Source organism: Triturus cristatus, chromosome 7 (genome assembly GCF_964204655.1).
Source record: "Triturus cristatus chromosome 7, aTriCri1.1, whole genome shotgun sequence".
Classification (NCBI taxonomy): domain Eukaryota; kingdom Metazoa; phylum Chordata; class Amphibia; order Caudata; family Salamandridae; genus Triturus; species Triturus cristatus.
Window position 1 is genome coordinate 1,692,789,612 of NC_140590.1, and position 22,214 is coordinate 1,692,811,825.

The 22,214-nt window shown below is 43.6% G+C and overlaps 1 protein-coding gene across 3 annotated transcripts in view; it reads right to left on the minus strand.

The window, feature by feature from the left end:
- LOC146812781 (complement C1s subcomponent-like) overlaps positions 1 to 22,214 on the minus strand; it is an 89,764-nt gene that overhangs the window by 27,781 nt on the left and 39,769 nt on the right. For 2 of the 3 annotated variants that reach the window (XM_085619886.1, XM_085619888.1), the window contains exons 5-10: positions 10,564 to 10,689; positions 8,990 to 9,189; positions 7,185 to 7,338; positions 6,120 to 6,235; positions 4,325 to 4,403; positions 3,032 to 3,169 (exon numbers count right to left, since the gene is read on the minus strand). In XM_085619886.1, coding sequence (XP_085476012.1) covers positions 3,032 to 3,169; positions 4,325 to 4,403; positions 6,120 to 6,235; positions 7,185 to 7,338; positions 8,990 to 9,189; positions 10,564 to 10,689 — 813 coding nt within the window. The remainder of the gene's footprint in view (positions 1 to 3,031; positions 3,170 to 4,324; positions 4,404 to 6,119; positions 6,236 to 7,184; positions 7,339 to 8,989; positions 9,190 to 10,563; positions 10,690 to 22,214) is intronic. The other variant, XM_085619887.1, reaches the window with a different exon arrangement.

A 22,214-nucleotide genomic window follows, 5' to 3' on the forward strand; every position in this document is an offset into this window, starting at 1 on the left:
GCTCAAAACTGGTCCAAAGACATGGGAGTCACCTCCCCCCTGTCCAGACCCTCGCATGGGTGGGTCCCCTGAATCTTCCCAACCCTTTCCCTAGGGTACTTAAGGGCTTACCTGGGTGTAGGTCCCTAGATTTGTCATGGGATAAGATTCAGATCAGACAACACTGCTCTTCCACCGTCTGGGCAATCTGGACTTCGCTGGACTTCGTTTGGGCTGGACTTCGTCTGCCTTCCAGTCTGCTGCATCATCTGTGCCTGTGCATCATACAGGAACCTTCCAGGGCCTGTGAAACATCAAAGACACCTGAAGAAATCTCCCTTGGAGTGAAGGAGTCACTCCCGTTCATTCGCAGGCACCGCAACTAAGTCGACCAGTCTGCTGATCCTGAGCTCCTCTGGACTCCGTGGGCTATGCAATACAGGTGGTGGTTTTCCACAGCTCCTGAGGCCTGCCCTCTCACTAAGTTTGAGGCCAGTATCCCTCGTGGGGGTTGCAATAACCGAACCCATGTGCACCTCGTCCAACTTGCAGTTGCAGAGGCTTTCCAAGAAGATCTTCAGGCTCCAAGTAGCCCCAACCTCGAGCATCTCCAGTGACCAGAATCTTCTAGCCACGCTGCATCGTGTGCATCGTGGCCTGCATCTTTTGGTGAGCTGCTTGAGGTCCTCTCACCAATCCAGTGCCTCCAGCCTGTGAGTCCACTTCAGGGTCACACTTGTGTTTTTTGGGCTCTCCTGATTGCTCAGGGCTTGCCCTGACTGCCCTGCTGTTGGTGAGTTCCCTGGACCTTACTGCTCCTTCTTTAATTCCTGCATTGGTTGCATTTGCCAAGGCTTGTTGGTGCTCCCGCCGAGCACCGACCCCTCAGCACTCGACATCCTTCATGGGACAGCTCGTGCATGGCTCATGGTCCTCCTCAGCGTCGCCTGGTCCTCACAGCTGCAGAGTCAAGGTCCTCGTCATCCATCCTGCAACACCCAACATCGGAGGGCATTCGTCTTCCAAGGCTCCTGGTCACTCCTGAGTGAAATAGACTCTGTCCCTTCTTCTTGCAGGTACCTCTCATCAAGAATCCATCCTTGGATTCCATCAGACACTTCTTCCTTCTTCCACAGCAGCACTTTCCTTAAGTCCTCCATTGTGTTCAACAGCGGTTTCCCTGGTGTAGGTAACATGGGTACTAGGGTATCCACAGGTGGGGTGGCTCTTCAACCTTCTGTCTTTCACAGGGTTTCTTCAGGGTCCACTGGGAAGGGTCCTTAATCTTTAAAAATCCAACTGCGAATTGCACGTAGACTTGTACGGAAAACCTGGTCATGGTCCCACACTGCACACAACCTCCGTAGGGCTCCTGGTCTCTCACCTTGGGTGGTTCCTTGGGTCCCCAGCACTTCTATGTCCTCTCGACATCGTCCTAACTTGAGTCGTGGTTCTTATACCACTTTCTTAATATATGGGCTCACTGTGTATTCTGTGCTATTTACTGCATTTCTCTGCAAAGTATTGTGTGCATTGCGCATATTTCCGGGTAGGAGATATTTGTATGTGTTAGAGAGTATTATGTAATAAATACATATTTTTATAAATCCTTTTTTTTCTCTTAACCAATACATTAAAGGTTGCATTCTGGTGAAACAAGCTGCTTTACAGTCCTCCTAGACTAATCCTGAAGGCTGCTCTCCACAGCTACCAATTAGAGACCTTTCTAAGGATGTCTAAGACCTCTTAAATCACCATAAGGGTTGTCTGGACTGGTGCAAGGTGCCCACTTACATTAGTGGACATCATATACCAGGCCAGCTTCTCACAGGTATGATAAAGTTTCAGTCGAATTTCACCTGGGATTTTTACATAGACACATTTACAAAGACACACATACATACAGACACTCCCTCTCGTCTCTGTTTTGAAGGCCTTAAACAATGTTGATTATTTGAAAAATGTGTTTTAAGTGCCCCTGACAATCGCCCTCCTCTCACTTACCGCTGCCCCTTATGCCCCTCTCATGTCCTGCTTCTCATATAATGTATTTTAACAAGATATACCAGCGTGACTGTTTGGAAACCTGAAGCTCACCCCCCTAATCTTGATGACCAAGCTACACCCTTGATTCTACTAGATAATAATGGGTGCCATTACTTGTCTCTTTCCTGATGTGGGGGAGAGGGGGTAGTGCCTTGCTATCAACATCAATATTAATTTTCATCTTCAATCTAGAACTGCAAGATTTTCAAGGATGATTTTATTTTTATATTTTGCATGTTTTGCTCCTACTGGGGAACACTTATGGAGAAAAGTGTCACCTTTTACATGTACCATTGATTGTGGGGTGGTACCGTGGCTACTGGGAGAAATCGCCCTTTCCTTATGCACTCAAGCAGGAGACTGAACAGACCTTCTCCGCGTATGGTCCTTGACATAGTAGTAGTGCTGTCCCATGTTAGTTGTAAGGTTGTTGCAGTACTGTAGTGTTGTATTTGTGGCGTCGACTATGGTTCCTGTCGAGGTACAGAGATCACCACTAGACCAGTGGTTAGTTCTAATTTGGATGGTTGCCGTTCATGATGGTGGATGTAATGTCCTTGGCCACCCTGACTGACTGTACTCTATCCATCAAACTCTGAATCTTGGAATTAGTGTTCAAGGAACCTTTTGAGAGTGGATCTGCTAATCTAATGATATTGTATTTAATTCCCAGAAGATTAATATAAGTCTGAATCTCACCAGTGTGAAAAACACATGTGCACCGCTGTGCATCCCCTCTGCCCTGTGTTGTCTTTCACTTACTTTTACTTCAAACCAAAACCATCTACTCTGCGGGTGCGTGCACCAAACGCAATATGTTGATGGCCATACCTGACTCTGAGGTTGTTCCACCATATTCTTGGTGTGTCCTCTGCTTTGCTACTTTGCACTGTTTGATCGCCTCAGTTTACCTAAACTAAGAGCTACACTGGAGCCTCTTGTATTGAATCTCTAGGCCTAAATCGAAATCCTGGGGGCATAACCTGCTACCCCAACCCCGCAGTACCATTTCCGATGGACACCATTTTGTAATATGGCTCTCTGCAGCTGTAGCGAATCTCAGCCAGGTAGTCGTAATTTTCAGGGCCGGAGAGGAAGGTGAGCTCAGCGTTGTCAACATTTTCTGGGGGGACACATGTCAGCGCTAGAAACAAAAAGAGAGATGAAGTTATTTGCAAAACATCCACAACCAGCAAATACAGGAGAGAGAACATGAAGTGTAGGGACAACGAGAGTGAAGTGCCTACTCTGCCCCGTTTATGACCACAATCCTGTGGAAGGTATTCCACATTTGAATCATATATGCTGCTTTAATATTAGGTATTCCACATTTGAATTTATATATGTGTATTAAAATGAAGCTATTGCAATTGAAACAAAATCATTATGATGTGTTTTAGTATGTTTTCTGGTATAGGCTAATCCAGGCCTCAGTTATTCCTCAACTCTTTTTGGAAAATTACCCATGCATCATGGTATTCATTGAGTGTTTGTATCTGTTGCGCAACACCACACCCAGCACTGTTCATTTTGTATGAAATATTGGTCTTAAAGAACTCTTAGAAGAAAGCCTTTTGCTACTTTCCAAGGCTCTTCCTGCTAGCACACTGTATTGCATTCAATCCTGATTGTTTTCTTTTGTTTATGTAACTAGTTTCTTCTGAAACCTCCAGATGACATTAGTTCAGAAGGGGCAAAACTTTATTCATGTAGTGGGATAGCGCTAAGATGATAGCATTATTTGACATTTTAGAATATTGCAGTATCAATTGTTGAAATTATGATACTTTGGATGACACCATGCTGACTTTGCGGTTTCTATAATTTTTTTTATGGTGAAATTTATTGTAAAAGACCCCTTTTGGACTAATCGGCTAATTGGGATACATTGCCATCAATTTGAAATGCTGCTTTTGGAATTGAAATTTTTCGTATTGCCAGATTTTATAAATATGTATACAATTTTTAATCTTTGAAATTTTATTAAGTATTACTATGACGTTTGTACGTTACGTTTTTTAATTAACTGTATAATAAAAAATACTCCTAAATTTGGGGGTGAGTCAGATTCTCGACACCCTTTTTTAGTCAGTCCTTTCTTATTGAGTGTATTTTGAAATACTGTTTTGAGGCTTGTCTCTAGGGACATATTACCCCAGTGTTTCAAGGTCAACACTGTCCCGAGCACCCCAATTTGGGCGTACCACTGTCATGTAGATTATCTAAGTGATAGAGCGTACACACTCCCAACAGTTAAACTCTGTAAATGTTCAAGCAGTTTTGCTCAGCACAGACTTACGCTGACAATGTGGTTTTGTACGACTCCACTGTCCGTCGCCTCGGCACTCTGTCCGGAAGGATCTCTTGCTAACATCACCCTGAAAAGTAATGAGGACCACATCACCACCATGCTGTATAGTAATCCTAAGAATTTAAATAGTGTCACATCCCTTTCCAGCCACTTAATTTTGGTAGGTGTGGATTACCCTGGTCTCTGACATATGGTCTCCTTTACTGACTATTCTTTTCACTTCTGGAGGCAATGACCCAACAAATTATTTTCATGCGCTGGCGTGGCCAATGTAGGCAAGCGTCCAAGTAGTAGGTCTACAGATGGCCTCCTCAGCTTTTAACAAACTCAAATTGGCTCATTTGTTGTTTAGGTACAAACTGCATCTGAGTTAACTTGTATACCAATTTACAGAATACCTACCCTTCTTCACAGTGCATTTGGTACCCTATGATGTAATCTGGTTTCACAAAAGAAAACTCACACAATGACAGATTAAAACATGTGGTTCCAGTTTTGCCCAAAAGGACTTTCTCTCCTTCACCCAGCTCCTGCCTCACCCTAACTTGTATCTCCATAACTTCTCAAACTGGGCACGCTACTAACTTGTTTTTTTTTATATTTAAAAAAAGCACATTTTTAGGGAATCATAGTAGAGGGGGTTTGAAAGATACCATAGGAGCACATCCTTGGAGTCCCGGTGTGACAGATGACAGCCATACAAACGCAAAGCTTGGACCATGCAGATACTTTTCGGGCACCAGTTCACCATCACTGTCCCCATCTAAATTGTGGCCATATTGTCCAAGCCATTTATGCAAAAGGAGTTTAGTCACCCCTTGTTACCTTACACCAGTGCAATACATTGCTCCTGTCTCTTCATTAGAAGCAGACCCTGACACAATACCACATATTATGTGTCATGGTTGCAAGCTCAAAAACTACTTAGGGGGTGGTCAAGGACTTTAGGTAGTGAAGACCTGTTGAAATATGTTATTCTCTTAAATGTGAACAATCTTTTAATTGTTACAGTCTTTTCACCCCTGATGAAATCGGGCACAGTATTCTCTTGCCCAGTATTTTTGAGCATGAGAACACAGGCCACTCAGAAGATACACTGTCAGTATCCCTCCTCTCAAAGTCTCTTGCAGCCAAAATGTAATGAGAGCCTATGCATTTATTAACCCCTTATAATCAGATTGTGTAAGTAAGCAGTAGTGAGGTTTTTGGTTTTTGTTAAAATAGAACTTTAACATAGCTAATTAGAACTGCATAGCATTTCATATGCTCACTCTGCTTTATTAATTATCTTTGCTAATGAAATATACTTCTTGTCCTACATTTCTAAAATAGCACCAGTTTAACTCACTAAATCAAAGCCATATATGTTATGTGTTGTATCTATATTTGCTGACTCTGTAGCAGGTTCTCATCTTCCTCGCCTGATTTCCTTGATGTTACCATTTTTTGGTCACTGAATCACAGTGTTAGGTTGATTTCAGCTCCTGATTTCACTTTAAAAGGAGCAAAACTGTTGTTTTTGTGCCAAATGTTCTGCCAGGTGTGCATCCTACATATTTATAAAAAATGTTCAAACAGGAGCTTTAGGGATCAGGTTTAAGGATAGATAAATGTGTATTAACTCTGCAATGATTGTAACTGTAGGAGCTGGAAAGATATACATTCAGTGATGAGAGAGAGAGAAGAGCGAGAGAGAGAGAGAGAAGAGAGAGAGAGAGAGAGAGAGAGAGATGGTGAATGGTCATCAAATCCACTTGTAGGCTCATGGTGGGAGACGTCTTACCTCTATAATCTCATAGCCCTTCAGGCACACCACAGTCACCACATCCTTGAAGACATACTTCGGCTGTCGTAGTTCCAGCATGGAGTTCGGTAACACAAGGTTAGGACAAGGCACAGCTTGAGAAAGATAAAAGAGATGGTAAAAGTTGGGTGGCATGAATGGATGTAGGGTTGGAAAAGGGATGAGAGGGCTTAGATAACAGGGTAAAAGTGGGACCTGAGGACTAGGTTCATGAAAGAACTCTCAGAAAAGGTGATGCCGCAGATGAAGAAGTGCACATTTTGCCATGAGGCGGTGCTTTCTCCCTGCCAAACAACAGTGAGACCACAAGCCAACATCTCTTTTTTCATGAGACTATGATTGTAGTCCAATTCCATTGGTCAGCTTTGAGAAAGATACAGCTACACAGGATTGGATGCCCAATCAATTGCTCACATAGTGAATCAACTGTCACTCAGCCACCAGTGTGTGTGGTAGGCTATCGTTCTGCCATTAAACCATCGACCACCTATGCTTCCATCACTTAGCCATTCATCAAGACATTCACCAAGCCGGATCTTCAGTCATTCATCGCATCGCATACTTATACCCATCATATATGTTTCAATACTTGATTCAATCACTCAGTACATCATAGTATTCAGTCATTCACAAACCACCTGTGCCTCCACCTGTCACTCATCTATTCAGCTGCTTTATTGCTATCAGCGCAGGCATTCGGGGAAGTGGTTACAACTATGGGCAACTATCGCATTGGCTTTAAGAGTCTACCTTCTTTAGTGGGTGCCCACAAAAAAAAAATAACCAAACAGACAAAGACGCTGGTAGACCTGTTGAGTGCATCAGGTCGGTGAGGATGATGCTATGGTTGCGCAGCACCAGAATATAAAATGGCTGATACCACAACTCAGCGGGTCTTGGTGCTTAAAGATGGTGGTGCCAATTGCTTGTCCAAGGATACTTGTTCCAGATTTGTACATTTCAGAGGACTATTATCTCTTACCAAGCCTGCAGCTGTCTTTGTCATGCCTTGTACCTGCCACTTTGTCATTGATTAGCACTCACCCTCCTCATAGTAGCGGATTTTCCAGCCTTTGTTTGCACCTCCGCTGTCCGTCTCAAATATGATGTCAACCGTGTTGCTCTCTGTCTCTATTTTTGGTGGGTTAGGGACACTCTTCCCACAAAAAGGACCAAGAATGCGACCATTTGCTTTGAACTGTGAATAAAAAAGTAAAGTTTACTAAAGCAAGCCACAAACTAGTGAGACCTTAAAGGCTCCAAATTAGGGATTATATAGGTAAGAACTCTTACTGAAACACATGCAGAGATACCTGATCTGTCTCTTAATGTTTCCTTGCCTCAAGCATGTTTAGAATAGCTCTCCCTTTTATACGCTTAGATGAGCACTCAACATTACTTATGTTATTGCATTAGGCTCTACTTGGGGCTCGCAGGATATTGCACCTAAGCTCAGGGATTCTCTCCCTCTGAGCAGTAGAGTCCTGGACAACCACCTGGACTTTAGACAAGGGCTAAAAAATGTCCTGTACTCTTAAGTCTGTTTGCTATGAGCACTCCAAGTAGTTATAGGTGTTTTTAGCACCAGGAAACCTGCACATGTCAGTGCTTTTTATCAATAATAGTAATCATATCAAATACACCAACTCTAGCTGAATGGAAGAAGGACATGGACTTGTGCATGGTGGCCGAGAAGGCGGTCTATGAAACCAAGGGGTGCTCCAAGAAATGGGAGCAAATTTGGGGAAAATTGAATACTTATCGGGAAACATATCAATCCCCCCATCCGTCAGACCCGGGTGAAAGACCCCGAAAAAGACCCTACACGATATACCAGACAGTCTAGTCTGGTTTAGACTGTGTACCCGATATGTGGGATACATATATGGCTTTATACCAATGATATTGCAAATGTACATTGCAGTTTCAAAATGACGACTGATGTAAATGTACTTGGCTGTTTAACAATGAAAACTGATGTATGCTCTGACATAAGGTTAATTAAAAAGAAGTAAAAAATAATAATAACATTAATCATAATCAGAGAAATGCATGTGAAAACTGAACATCCTTTGATTCGAAAATCCCAAAGTTGGTGAAGATTTCCTTTATCTGCAGCCTGATTATCTTTGAAACCCCTGATGTTCAAGAAGGCTTTTACCCTCCTGGAAACACACCCTGGGCCCTTTTACATGAAGTTCTCAGAGGTGGCAAGAGACTTGTGCTTCCACTTTCTGCCTCCCTGGGGCACCTTGGTATTACAGTAGGGGCCGCAGATGGTTGTGCACCCTTTCTGTAATTCAGATCATGCCGGCACACAAACAGCGCCAGCGCAATCCCAATGGGTCAGTCCCTCATTAGCATGGAGGCAGGGGGATTTCTGTCCCACATCGTAGTGCACGCCAGATGCCTCCTACACTGTGAAAGATGGAGCAGCAAATCCACCTTTTACTAATATAGTGCCACCAAGGGCAGCAAGATTTTAGCTGCCCTGGGACCAGTGCATTGACTATAGTAGGGCACACTGAAGATGTGCTTAGCTCAGACAAGGACAGTGTGCAATTTCCATGATGTGGCTCGCTGGCCTCTGCATGAATAAATCATGGGGCCAGCAGAAGATTTGTTGGTTCGCTTAGAAATGCAAATGTTTCTGGGTAACCTGATGTCAGTGGTGGTGGGTATAGTCTGCATGATCCCTGAACGGTTTATTGCAATCCTGGAACAGCGCCTGAATCTCGTTGAAGCCACCCTCAATGACACCATAAACCCCCATCCTATTCTCTTGGTCTACAGCAATTTGCTTAAACACCTCAGTGGTGTAACAGAGACTTATATGTCTCCAAACTCACCAACAAGCTGTCGTATGAACATTCTGCGCTGTCATCGGACTCAATGTCGAATTCTTCACTGTGGAATGTCACCACAATCTGGTACCCAAACTCTAGCTGGATACGGTACTCGCAGCGGGAGTTCTCGGGGTAGGGGTTGGGGTAGTTCGGGCTTGAGATTTCTCCCTTCAATTCTGTGTACACCGTTCCACTGCAATTCACTGAGAAAAGACAAAATTACACATGTGGTATTTTTAGTATTACTACATCCAAAAAAGAACTAAAACTGTCTTAAATGCACTCCAGCTCAGAGCTGGAGTATGTTTTCCACCGTATATGGTCAACCTCTGGCACTGCAACACCTTCCCATAGAAAATAATAGAGGTAGGGACTTAAAATAAACCCCATATGAAATAATGTTAAAATAATTCAAATTACAAAATATATTTACTTTACATTTTTTAATGTTAAGCAAATAAAATATAAATTATAAATATTATGTTATACTTTTCAAAAATAAATGTAGCTTTATGTTTTTAAAACAATTAGTTAAATTTAATTAATTTAATGAAACCAATTTAATACATACATTTTAGTACTTTGTATAAATAATGAATATAAATATTTACCTCTTGGTAGTTTAATTTGTTTAAAAGAAATCTCTCAAAAATAATTTCAATATAATTTATAAAACTTTAATTTAAAATGTAATTAATAGTGCAGTAGCATTCTTAAAAATGATTTTACATTTAAAAACATATATAAATCATTTAACATTAACATTTAACATACATAAATGAATATGTTTTTAAACTTTGATAAAATGTTATTAATGTCCCTTTACTTTGCCATAGGGAAATCTCTTCCTTAATTGCCGAGGTCTCTGCCAAGTGCGCGGAACACAAAATACGGTCGTAAAGGCCCCTTCTAGTAGTAATTTTACACTATTATTTAATGTTTTTACTGATTCCACTCCTATTTCAAGGGGTGGAGATTTGTAAGTCTACACTTTTAAGTAACTTTGTACTCGAAAATGTTGAATAGCCAAAAGTGGTAAAGTTACTCAAAACTGTAAAAATAACTTTACACATTTAGATTTACTCACATGTGGAGTTACCTTTAGGCACAGCTCTGAGTGTGTATTTCCTATTCACATCCCTTGAATGCAACTATATTCCACTAGGGTATCCTGAAAATCACCCACTGTGGACATACCAACACTTAACACCCTAAACCAGTCCACAGTATTGTGGGAATATAATTCAGAGTTTAGCACACTTGATGAAACTAACACGCATTTACTAGTCTCTGATCACACTCCAGTGCCTTGTCTAACCATCTGCTCCCAGAACCTCTGGACCACAGCACGCTGTAGAGCAGGGTTTAAAAGTCCATGACTGTAAATCCTATCATTTTATGAAGACATGACATCTGATGTACAAGAAAAGGAAACCCCATAGCACAGCCTGTCTATTTCTACAAAGGAGGCACCTGGTGTGTGATAGGAAAGGTGCCTCGAAGTTTCATTGAATCATCAGAACAGAGTGGGACATCACCCTCAGAGTAAAGATGGGTTACAGTTTGTGGGGTCTCACCTCCGCAGGACCGGTTATCGTCATGTAGGAAGTATTCAGGGGGGCAGGAGCAGAAGTAACCTCCAATGTAGTTGTTACAGAAGTGACTGCAGGCATCCTCGAGTTGATCCTCACATTCATTCACATCTACAGCAGACAGAATAAGTCATAAAACAAACTATGGGCAAGTGAAGGTGGAACAACCATTGGCAAAGCAGATATGTGTGGCTTTGGAATACTGCTTGCATACAGGGAAACACATGCACAGAGACTGGCAGAACAAGGTTGCTGTAGGATTCTATGTGCACTTGGATCAACACACATGCAGACACAAAGATAACACGCACAGGAACATATGCACACCAATGTACAAGGACTACACAAAGTGACCCACAATAAAAGAACAAACAACTCACACACAAGTACATATGCATCCCTGCATAGCTATCACATAGTTAAGGGACATCTGTGATCCCTTCCAAAAGTCTTGGATTTTGGTAAAAATCATTTTGCATGCAGGAATTTGCAAGCCCATATTTGGAACATTACAACAAAGACTACCCCTGGGCAAATGGAAGGCCGAATTAGATAGATGTATGGGGGCTGAAATCGCAGTCTTTATAGCTCGTGGTTGCCCTGTTAAACATACGAAAATTTGGACTCGATGGCGTCATATCGAGGAATCGAGCTTCCCCCCCTGCCACCCGCAGACCCCTGGTAAATGCCCTCTATTTCCAGTGCCCCTTGACCGGCATATCCCGCACGGTTTGAGAATGGATCCCTATGCTAATATATCATGTACCCATGTCGTGAGATCGAGTGATGTCTGCATTTTGTTTCAGTTATATAACCTGCATGTTCAGTAGGTGTTTGAAATTGGTAAAAATGCTGGTATTTTCGTGCTATTAATCCTTTTCCTCCTACAGGTCATTGTAGGGCTGTCGCCCGTCTTTCAAATGAATAACCAAATAAAATGTGTTGTTAAAAAAAAATAAACAAAGACTACAACTTCTAAAATACTAAACTTAAAAGCCAAGAATGCTGTAATTGTCAAACATAACAAGGGACATTTAAATCCCATGCACAAATGGACGAATGGATGAAATAAAACACATTTAGTCTTTATCATGTTGACAATATGGCTTGTTTATGTTTTACTCCTTTAAAATCAATACATATGCTTTGACAATTTGCAACAAAATAGATGAAATGTCTGAATTCGTTCACTCTGCTGGGCTATCAATCATATTCACAAGACTGTATTTATATTTCATTGTAGCCAATGAGTCATGTGCAATAAACCTTTACAGTGGGAGCCTGGGGATTGCTGTTAGGTTGTATATTAGGATATTATAAGCAAAAATATCATATGACAGTTATATTGTGTCCTAAATAATGGTTCCAAAAATATTGCTGTCTAATCAAGTGTAGGTTCTCTAATGTGCAATCGAGGAACCGGTCTCAAACATTTCACAACCTACCTATATGACTACTATTCCCCCACCTCCCACTTGATTCATCTGATCAAGTGACATTACAGACATTGTAAACTGTGCATGCTGTGAGTCACATACTGGGGTTTACAGAAGGAGCCTTCAAGCAGTCAGTATATAGAAGCAGACCTCCAGGTAGCCAGGTAACAACATGAAAAAGACAATCATGCACACTTTACCAAAGTATTCCAGATTCTAGAGACCTGTCTCTGCACAGTCAGAATGTGAGTGCCCTGGTCTAATCTCCTTGCTTGGATGGGACATCTTCCTTTCACTTATTTAGCCCAGCCCAGAGACTCAAACGTTACTGCCCTACCAGGGACTTACGTTCTAAAGACAAAGTCCTCCTGTCTGTCCCCCGAATTCGCTTGACGAGATGTGGGGGGAGGTCTATTTCCTATTTGGCGCCATTTTACTGGAACAATCCTCCACTCCATGTCCGCACTTGTTCAGTTTCTGGAAACCTCTTAAGACAGCTCTGTTTTAAGGATGGTGCTCTGTGTCTTGACTGTACCTTTCTTTAGTACCAAAAAAACGCCCTACTGGGGAAATTTATAAGTTATATGTTAACAATAACATCCAAACTGTACCTGGGAGGTTCACTCCCATTTCCTGTGGTGCAAGCAATACAGTGGAAACTCAATAGTGTTGAGGGTTTACATGCTAAGGTCACTACCACAATTACTACAAATGTATCTATTTGTATTGTAACTGTATTTCAATTGTATTTATATAGCGCTTACTACCCCTGACGAGGCGTTGAAGTGCTTTTCGGCGAGTAGCACGCTACTCCGGAACCCAAATGAATGAATGCTTTTATTGTGCAGCCACATTTTCTTATCAGCAGCCCCACCAATGAAAATATGAATTATTTTTATTGTGTGGAGAAAGCCAGACCCTATTCAAGAATGATCATGCCTAAATTTCTCTCTTGACGAATTACAAAGCCAGCAATTCCACCTGCCACACTAAGGTCCCTGCTTGTTTTTAGCTCTCCAAAAGATGTAACTTAAGTGAATTCAGTAAAATGTATTTATTAAACCAAAACTAAAAAAAATGAAGAGAAGCAGCAAAAGACAAAAAGAGGGAAAGGGCGAGGCAGGGAATAACCAAGCAGAGGGAGGCTGGGAGAGAAACACAGTGATGCATAGATATATATATATATATATATATATATATATATATATATATATATAAACACAATCCTCACGTGTCCTGCAAAGGATTAGAGGCGCACTCGGCTTTCAGTATTCTGCATTTTATTTAAGCCGGAACATGATAATATCCCTACGCGTTTCAGTCTCCTGACCTTCTTCTCGGGGAAATTGCGTGAATGTTTGTGCTGTTGACCTTTATGTCGTTGGCCCCTCCCTCATCTGGGCCAACCACAGCAATAGCCTCCAGATGTATTCTGGTCATGGTAGTTCATCAAAACCATCGTGATTTCAAAAAAGTCAACAGCCGTCTTTGAATTAATCCCTCAATGGGCCGCAATGTTCATGTTCCATATATCGGCATCCACGCCTGAAAGCTCCTGGCAAGTCCATCATAAGGGGCAGACCAGGACCCCCTACGCAGCAATCCGCGATTAGCGAGGTGGTGCAGCCTCTGTAACGGCACTGGACCGGCGCCGCCAATACATCAAACACAATCCTCACGTGTCCTGCAAAGGATTAGAGGCGCACTCGGCTTTCAGTATTCTGTATTTTTTTTAAGCCGGAACATGATAATATCCCTACGCGTTTCAGTCTCCTGACCTTCTTCTCGGGGAAATTGCGTGAATGTTTGTGCTGTTGACCTTTATGTCGTTGGCCCCTCCCTCATCTGGGCCAACCACAGCAATAGCCTCCAGATGTATTCTGGTCATGGTAGTTCATCAAAACCATCGTGATTTCAAAAAAGTCAACAGCCGTCTTTGAATTAATCCCTCAATGGGCCGCAATGTTCATGTTCCATATATCGGCATCCACGCCTGAAAGCTCCTGGCAAGTCCATCATATATATGAGATAAACAAAGCGCCCTTGCGGGAGGAGCACTCAATAGCTGGTGCCGGCCGTGAGATAAGGACAAACTCTACGCGTATTTGAAGAACAAAATCAAAGCTGCACTCTTCCTGGATTTAGTACTTGTAAATTTTAATGACCTCCTCTCCACCAACGCGTTTCAAACTTCAACAGTTCCTGGTCACGGTGTTTACACAAGTCCATCATTTATTTTACTTATTTATACCAACTAGTCCAAGTTGCCGATCATGAGGCATTGTGGGAGTGGTAGTCTTTCACGTCAATGTATACAGACGTTCATAATCAAATCAAGCTAGTGTCGCTCATCGATCATAAGAGTCTCTTATACGCATAAAATCTTTACGGCCAAAGTGTCACATACTAGTTAGTGTGATAAATTTTGTTGACACATTGTTAATTCGGTCAGTCCTTATATTAATTCCGTGTATACGCATCAATTAATTGAAATATTTGGGGCACTCAGCCTTGATTCCCAATAACGCGGCATTTGAATTAATTCTGCATATACGCGTACACACAGACAAGCCTAGCACTGTTGAGCAAATCTGCGTACGCGTATAGACATGCCTAACACACCTGAGCAAATATGTATGCTCACTATATAAGGACTGACCGAATTAACAATGTGTCAACAAAATTTATCACACTAACTAGTATGTAACATTTGGCCGTAAAGATTTTATGCGTATAAGAGACTCTTATGATCGATGAGCGACACTAGCTTGGTATCTTAAGACACTAACCACCTACTCTCGGCCTGTCATGGGAAGAGAGGTGGATCGGACTCCATACGAAGGCCCAGGCATCAGAGGTAAGAGAAATGTTTCTACTGGAGAACTGAGGGTGGAGTGTGCCCAGCACTCAAAGAACCACATGTACAACCGTTTTTAGCAGTCACAAATGGAGATTAGGGCCGATTGCAACCCCTAAAAAGGGTTGTAGCATGTATCAAACCTATTTTGTGAATCGGTAACCTATCCCCAACTCGCAAAATAGGGTTTGCAAGTCGGTATTAGGAAGGAGCGTGCCTAGGGCGTCCATTCCTAATAGCAAGTCGTAGAGGCATGTACTATTGTTTTGAGACTGGAATGCGGTCGCAAAACAATCGCAGTTTACCGCCTACTACAAGTATGTGGTAAGCCACTTGCAAACAGGAAGGTGTCCCCAGGGGACCCCATCCCCTGTGTGATTGGCAGCAAAAACGTTTTTAAAGCAGGCCGTGGTCCCACGAGCCACTGCCTACCCTTCAAAAATCAAACTGAAACTTTTAATTTTTCTCTTTGAAACGCATCCCATTTTCCTTTAAGAAAAACGAGCTGCATTTTTAAAAAAAAAAGTTGCTTCATTTAAGCAGGAAACACAGACATGGGGATCTGTTGTCCCTAGGAGGCCACCATCCCAGTTTTATTGCCCATTCCAGATGGGTCAAAAATTGCGACCTGCCTCATGAATGTTGATGAGGCAGGTCATTTGGGAATCGCAAAATGTGCCTGTGACACATTAGTACATTTCCTTTTGCAAGTCGCAATTTGCAAGTCGCTAAAATTCGTACGTTGCGAGTCGCAAAAGGAAATGGTCGTACATATTCCCCATATGTGGACCAGATTAGACAGTAATGTCGCTAAATTGAACAAAGTCTAAACATGCTCCTTTTTCTGCTTATTCACCTGGGTGTTTGAATGGTACATAGACTGCATCTCGGTAGGAGACAATGGGTTTATTCTTGGTGTGTGGGTGGATGCAGCAGGAGTCCCTAAAAGTAACATATGAGTGCACTCCACAGCATAGAGCAAATGGGCAGTAGAATAGCGCAGTAAGGGCCATATTATCAAGAACGGCGTTAAAAATATCGCCGCTTTAGCGGCAGGAAAGTGCTGCTAAAGCGACGATAATGGGCTTGATAATATGCCGCAGAGAATTCCCATAGAATTCCCATAGAAGCCCATGTTCTGGTGTCAACATGGGCTTCTATGGGAATTCTCTGCGGCATATTATCAAGCTCATTATCGCCGTTTTAGCGGCAGTTTCCTGCCGCTAATACGGCGATAATTTTAACGCCATTCTTGATAATATGGCCCTTACTGCGCTATTCTACAGCCCATTTGCTCTATGCTGTGGAGTGCACTTATATGTTACTTTTAGAGTTAGAGCTTTTACCCCCACTGCCCCACCTCCACCTCCACCTTACCTATTCTCACAAGTCACAGACCTTCAGAAAAAGACCAGTAGCAGGAAGAGGTTATTTTTGATGTTCTAAACTACCCCACACAGGCCAGGCAGGAAACGCCGGGGGCACACCTGGGGCTGTGGCTGGAAATAGGACAACGCTGGGCATGCAGCCGGCAAGAGAGGTGCAAGGCGATAACACACAAGTGGGTGCAGGGAGGTGTCTTGTAATTAAATATCAGAGGATTGTGCACAGCGCTTAAAATGTGAGGCTGAGTCCACCACCCTGCACGTCCACGTGGGGACACTAGTCCACTCGTTCCACATCATGCCCACACCAGACCAGGCTCCCAGTCTGACATTATCAGGGATAGTTTGAGACGCACTGTAGGTTAACAATTAGAAAAAAATCTTCAACAGTTGTGAAAACCCTTTATAACTCCTAAAAACAATTACAGAGGATGTTTGAAGTGTATAAGCAAAATTGGTCGGATCTCAGACAGTTCTGGCAATTGGTGGTGCCGGGTGGAATCAGAGATCATTTGATGATGGCAGCAGCAAATTTTAACAAGAGCTAAAGGATGTGTCTGAGAGATACTCCGATATAGCCCGTCCTACTGGACTAGCATAGAAAGGAGTAGGGACAGGGATTGCTACCTAGCTTGCAGAAGCAGTGTGGACCCTCTTCATTGGGTGGCAAACTACAAACCTAGCAGGGTTAGTCACTGTAGGCAATCTTTGTGTTGTCATGCAGGAAAGGAAAATGAATCAAACAAATCTAATATAATGGCTTTACGAATGCAATATTTCAGCAGATCGTAAAAGGGAGGGGAAAGAGAAACACTGACTGGGGAGGAGAAAGTGGTGGACAGGGGCGGGCGGGGTGAAACAATGGAAGAGGGAGAGAAGAGTAAGCCCCTCCAGGTAGATCATGGTTTAGGTGTGATCGGTTGGGCCATTGGAAGACAGATTGCCCCAACCTAACATAAAGGATTTCGTCCCAGTGGAAGAGGGAGAGAAGAGCAAGCCCCTCCAGGTAGATCATGGTTTAGGTGTGATCGGATGGGCCATTGGAAGACAGATTGCCCCAACCTAACATAAAGGATTTCTTCGCCGTGCAAATTTCCAGAGTTTGACTTGATTACACAGAACTGGTATCCTGATTACTAAGGCAGCCCAAGAGGTGCAGACTGTGCTGTGGAAGCATTAATCCCAGTGGATGAAAACTGGTCCTTATGTGAAATTTTTGACTGAAAGAAAACTTATATCTTGTCTCAATAACACATGTCTGGCTGATCATCCCTGAAAAACGCATAATTTCTTCCATTACCTGTCAAGAGCTTGTCCAATGATGCAGGAGTATATCAAATAAGCAAGTTCCCCCATATTACTGTTTCTGTTACATTTGAGTCCTATCACTGACAAACATGCTTTTTCTGCCTAGTTATGTAAACTTAACTGCATGGTAACGTTCCACAGACTGATGAAAACAACGTTTTTTTTGTTGTGTAAAGCAATTCGGACCATAAAAATGGCTGCCTCTTTGAGTAAATTACATGATCAAGTTCCTTACACTTTGTGGCCTAAACTTGCCAGTGATGTTCGGTGTATAAAGTACAGTTGAACCTGCTAACATAAAGTTAATCCCCATAGAGAAGCCCCCTTATATTTCAGAGTACCCTTTGTTTCCTGAGGCTGAAGCTGGAATTTTCCTCATGCAATTGAGGAATTGATTAAGCATGGTGTCCTAGTGCCTACAATTACAACCCGGAATACCATGATTCTCCTGGTCAAGAATTTGTACTGTTTCGTCCAAGACTTTCAAGCAAACAATAGTGCAGTTATCCCCAGTTTCCCAGTGTTGTCCAACTCTACCACCATCCTTTTTTGTATCCCAGCCACCGACCAATTAGTTCATCATAGTAGATTTGTGATCCGCCTACTGTTCCATCTCCAGTCATGAAGAAGGGCAATATCTTTTTGCTTTGCAATGGGACAAAGGACAGTCAAAGAGGTGAGATGCCCACATGGGTTTACCAAATCAGTGTCCATCTTTTCCTAGGCTTTAAAATGAGATCTTGACACCCTGTTTTTTTGCCCGAAGGTTTCACGTCAGTCCGGTATGCTGATGACTTTTTACTCATGTCACTCACCTTAGACCAATGAAAGGTCAATTCCCTATACCTACAAACTAAATTAGGTAAGAAGTTGCATAAGGCTTCAAAAGAGAAACTGAAATTTTATCTCACCCAGGTGCGATATTTAGGTTATGACATGTCATCTGCTAAGCGTCATCTGCCAACTGTTCGATTTGAAGCCATCCGTCAGTTACCTCCCCCTTTGTATTCAAGTAGAGATCTTTTTGGAAATCGCGGGCTATTGTAGACAATGATATGGGATTTGTTGCCTCGCCATGACCCATCTAAAACTATGTCAAAAATAATATCCCTGAACTCTTCAGCTGGACAGAGTTTGAGGAGGGGTAGCAAGCCTGCGTGCAGGTAAAACAAGCATTGGCTTATGTGCCTGCATAAGGCTTCCTTTTTACAGTACACCCTACACATTGCATTATCATGAATGAAAGGGGTTCAGTCTTGGATGTTAGGGGATCAGAAGAAGCCCATTGCCTATCACTCCTCTGCTGTGGCCCACATGGCAGCAGGACTCCTGCCTTTCCCGCACTCTGGTGCTGCCACCCATCTTGTAGAAGCATCAGAAAACACTGACGTATGTTCCACTCATTGTGGCAGTTGCCCATTCCTTAGCTGTCCTTCTCCTCACTACACAAACGCAACTCCTTTCTATTGCCTGGTTTACCTGCTTTTGTTACCAGCCTCCAATATCTTTCTGATGTGTTCTCCTGTTTTCAATCCAGCCTCTTTGATGCCTTCTCTGAGGGGGGCAAGGCACATGATTATCTGTTAACCACCAAGCATCAGACCACACCTGACATTAATCTATCTGATGCACCAATAACCTTTAGTGGACTTGTTTATTTTGTGGATGGTTCTCGCCTTAGAAATAACACTGTAAACCCCATAGCTGGAATTACTGCATGTCCCTACAAGAGGTTGGAGAAAATCAAGATTTGCCCCACGTACACTTGACCCAAGCGGCTGAGTTTCTTGCCCTTGCATTAGCCACTAAAAAGAATATTACTGTGATCACAGACTCACAATTTGGCTTTGGAGTGGCCCATGACTCTGGGATGGTTTTTGGATGCAAAGCGGGTTCTTCTCTCCTGCTGGAAACCCCATTAAAAATGGTATCTATGTCTGAAATCTGGTAGATGGGCCTGTGCTGCCTTTCAAAATCACCCTAGTTAAATGTGATGTTAATCAATATTCAAATGGAGGAGTGTCTCTGGGAAAACCCTCCCTGATCAAGCTTTTAAGAAAGCTGCTTTGTCCTCTAATGGTGAATCAACAATGCATTTAAAGCAAACTGGTGTATTTCCTGTAGCTACTCTCAGGCTCTGACTCTGTCACAAGAGCAGGCATTGAATGCTGAAAAACAGATATGGATTAGGCAGATATGTAAAAAAGAGCCCAATGAAGAGTAGAAGGACAGCACCGGGAAAGTATTAACCCCAAAATGTTTGCTCCCCAACTTCTCCTGCCTATATCAAGAGCCCATGCTGGAAGGGATGGTATAATTAGTGCATCGGTGACCCATTGGTATGTGCCCTTCTTTCCTTCCATCTAAAAATGATTGCCACTCTTGTATCACTTGTCAAGCTCACAATAGGGAAAAGGATCTCAACCACCCACTGCCCACCCATCTCCACTGGGGCCCTCTGTCCATTTGCAGATTATCCTTTTTTAGATCTCCAAATGTTGCTTCTACTCCTATGTGCTTGTCATTGTATATTTGTTATTGGTGTGTATAAAGTGCTATACATGTACCACAAAGATGCCACAACAGTAGCCAAGAATTCGAGGTATTTATTCCCCCGCTTTGGGATGCCTAAAAGGTTGCCTAGTGATCGGGCTACCAATATATTTTCTATGAAGTCCAAGAAGTGTGCAATGCTTTAGGGATGAGACAGTATCTCCACTGGGCCCATCACCCTGAATTCTCAAGAAAAGTACAACTCTACTCTAAAAATAAGATAACCCAATTGAAGTAGCCTGATGCTCTGCCTTTGGCAATCCAGTCAGTCTGTGCCACTACGTAACAATAAATGAAACTGGGCCCTTACAAGATAATCACGGGCTGACATAGAGTCTCATGAGTCTCCGAGGCCACCTTCGACTTGCACTTGAACGATGAATTTATTTCGCAATACTGCAAGCAACTGATTCACTGTCTCTGCAGTTTCCATTCGCAGAGTCGAGCTGCATAGCCTGACTGCCCTCCTGATCATGCCACGACATGAAGCCTGGCAACTATGTCTTTGTGAAAGTTCACAAGCAAAAGTCAGCTCTTCAGTTCACTGGAGAGGATCCTATCACGTGCTGCTCACCACCAACATTGCTTTGAAGTGCTGTGGGATGTAGGCCTGGGCTTCCTTGCTCACTGCAAGAGAGCATCTGCGCCTTGAGGCCCGGGCTGGGGAGGCAAAGCCGGACCAAATGGGGGCCCGGGTAGAACGCCCTCCGGAGGCGGGGTTCCACCCCCCACCCCTTTTAGCATACCAGCTAGGCCGGTGAGGGTCAGGATTGGCCCCCGAAACAAAAGGGAGCCCCCACCCAATCAGGGGGGCGATCAAGATAGCGAGTGGGGGGATAAGTGGGGCCAACGGCCAGGAGCAGGCACATTCCTCATTGCAAGAAGTAGGAAGGCAGGAGCTACTAGAGGACATGCAGAAAAGCCTAGCAGCTTTAGCACGCCTGATCCATTCCACCGAGGTAATCTTCTCTGAGATCATAGTGAGGAGGGCCTGGCGGGGGGCGGTGGACCTGGGGGCAGTGGAGAAATCCAGAAGGAAACTGAATATCACCATGGCCAAAGTGTGCAAGGCTAATGGATGGGGGTTTCATGAGGCACAGCTTTATAAACTTGAGGGTACCACCTGGAAGACGGGGTACACCTCACCGGGGTGGGGATGGACATGTTCATGCTGAACATTATGGGGATACTGGAGCAAAGGGGTTTTGACTAGGGAAAAGGGAGAGCCTGGAATAGGGGGGAGGAGTAGGGGGAGCTCCCTCCGATCGAGAAACCGTAGGAAGCGTGGCGGAACAAACACAAGGAAGCTAGTAGAAAGAGTGAAATACTAGAAGGTAGATGGAGGGCTCCCACAGTGTCCTTGGGATGCCTCACGGCAGGGGCACTGAGGGAGCCAGGGGCGGCGTGCCGCCATAAGAAAATAGATGTGATGCTCCCGCACGACCCTTGGGATGCTTCACGGCAGGGGTACAGAGGGGGAAGATGGAAGGACTCAGCCTCAGGAAAGGTAGAGTAGATGCTTAAGTAAGGTCCTTGGGATGCCGCACGGCAGGGACCCCTAGGAGAACGGAGGGCCCACGAAAGGGTACAGGGCGAGCGGGACGGCACTTGCAGCCCGGGCAGGTCCAGACGGACACCCTCCAAAATCGGTAGCAAGCTAAAGCCTAGACCCGTGATTCGGAGGCCCAAAAAAGGGGGGGCCCTCCCCTCCCAGGAAATTGAGAAGGCTGGGTCCAAAAAATGCAAAGAAATGAATTGCGATGAGCAATAGATGCGAAGGTAGAGCACGGACATTGAATACGGTATGTCCATGAACATTGGAAATGCATAACAATTTTGTAAGAATGTTATGTGATGAATAAACTGCAACCTTTTCAGGCACCAAAGAATGTTGTCAAGTGGTGATTTAAGGTAAAAGCGCGCAGTGTTGTTGGGTAACAACGGAAGGGAGCGGGGCGGGATGACTCACCGCCTGGAGGGGGTTCAGGCACCGACACTTCTGTACCTGCTGTGCCTCCTACCTCAGCCCAACCATCTGTTTCCAGACCTGCTCCTCTGAATCAACATGCTGCAAGGCTGCAGGGGGAGGGGCTCAAG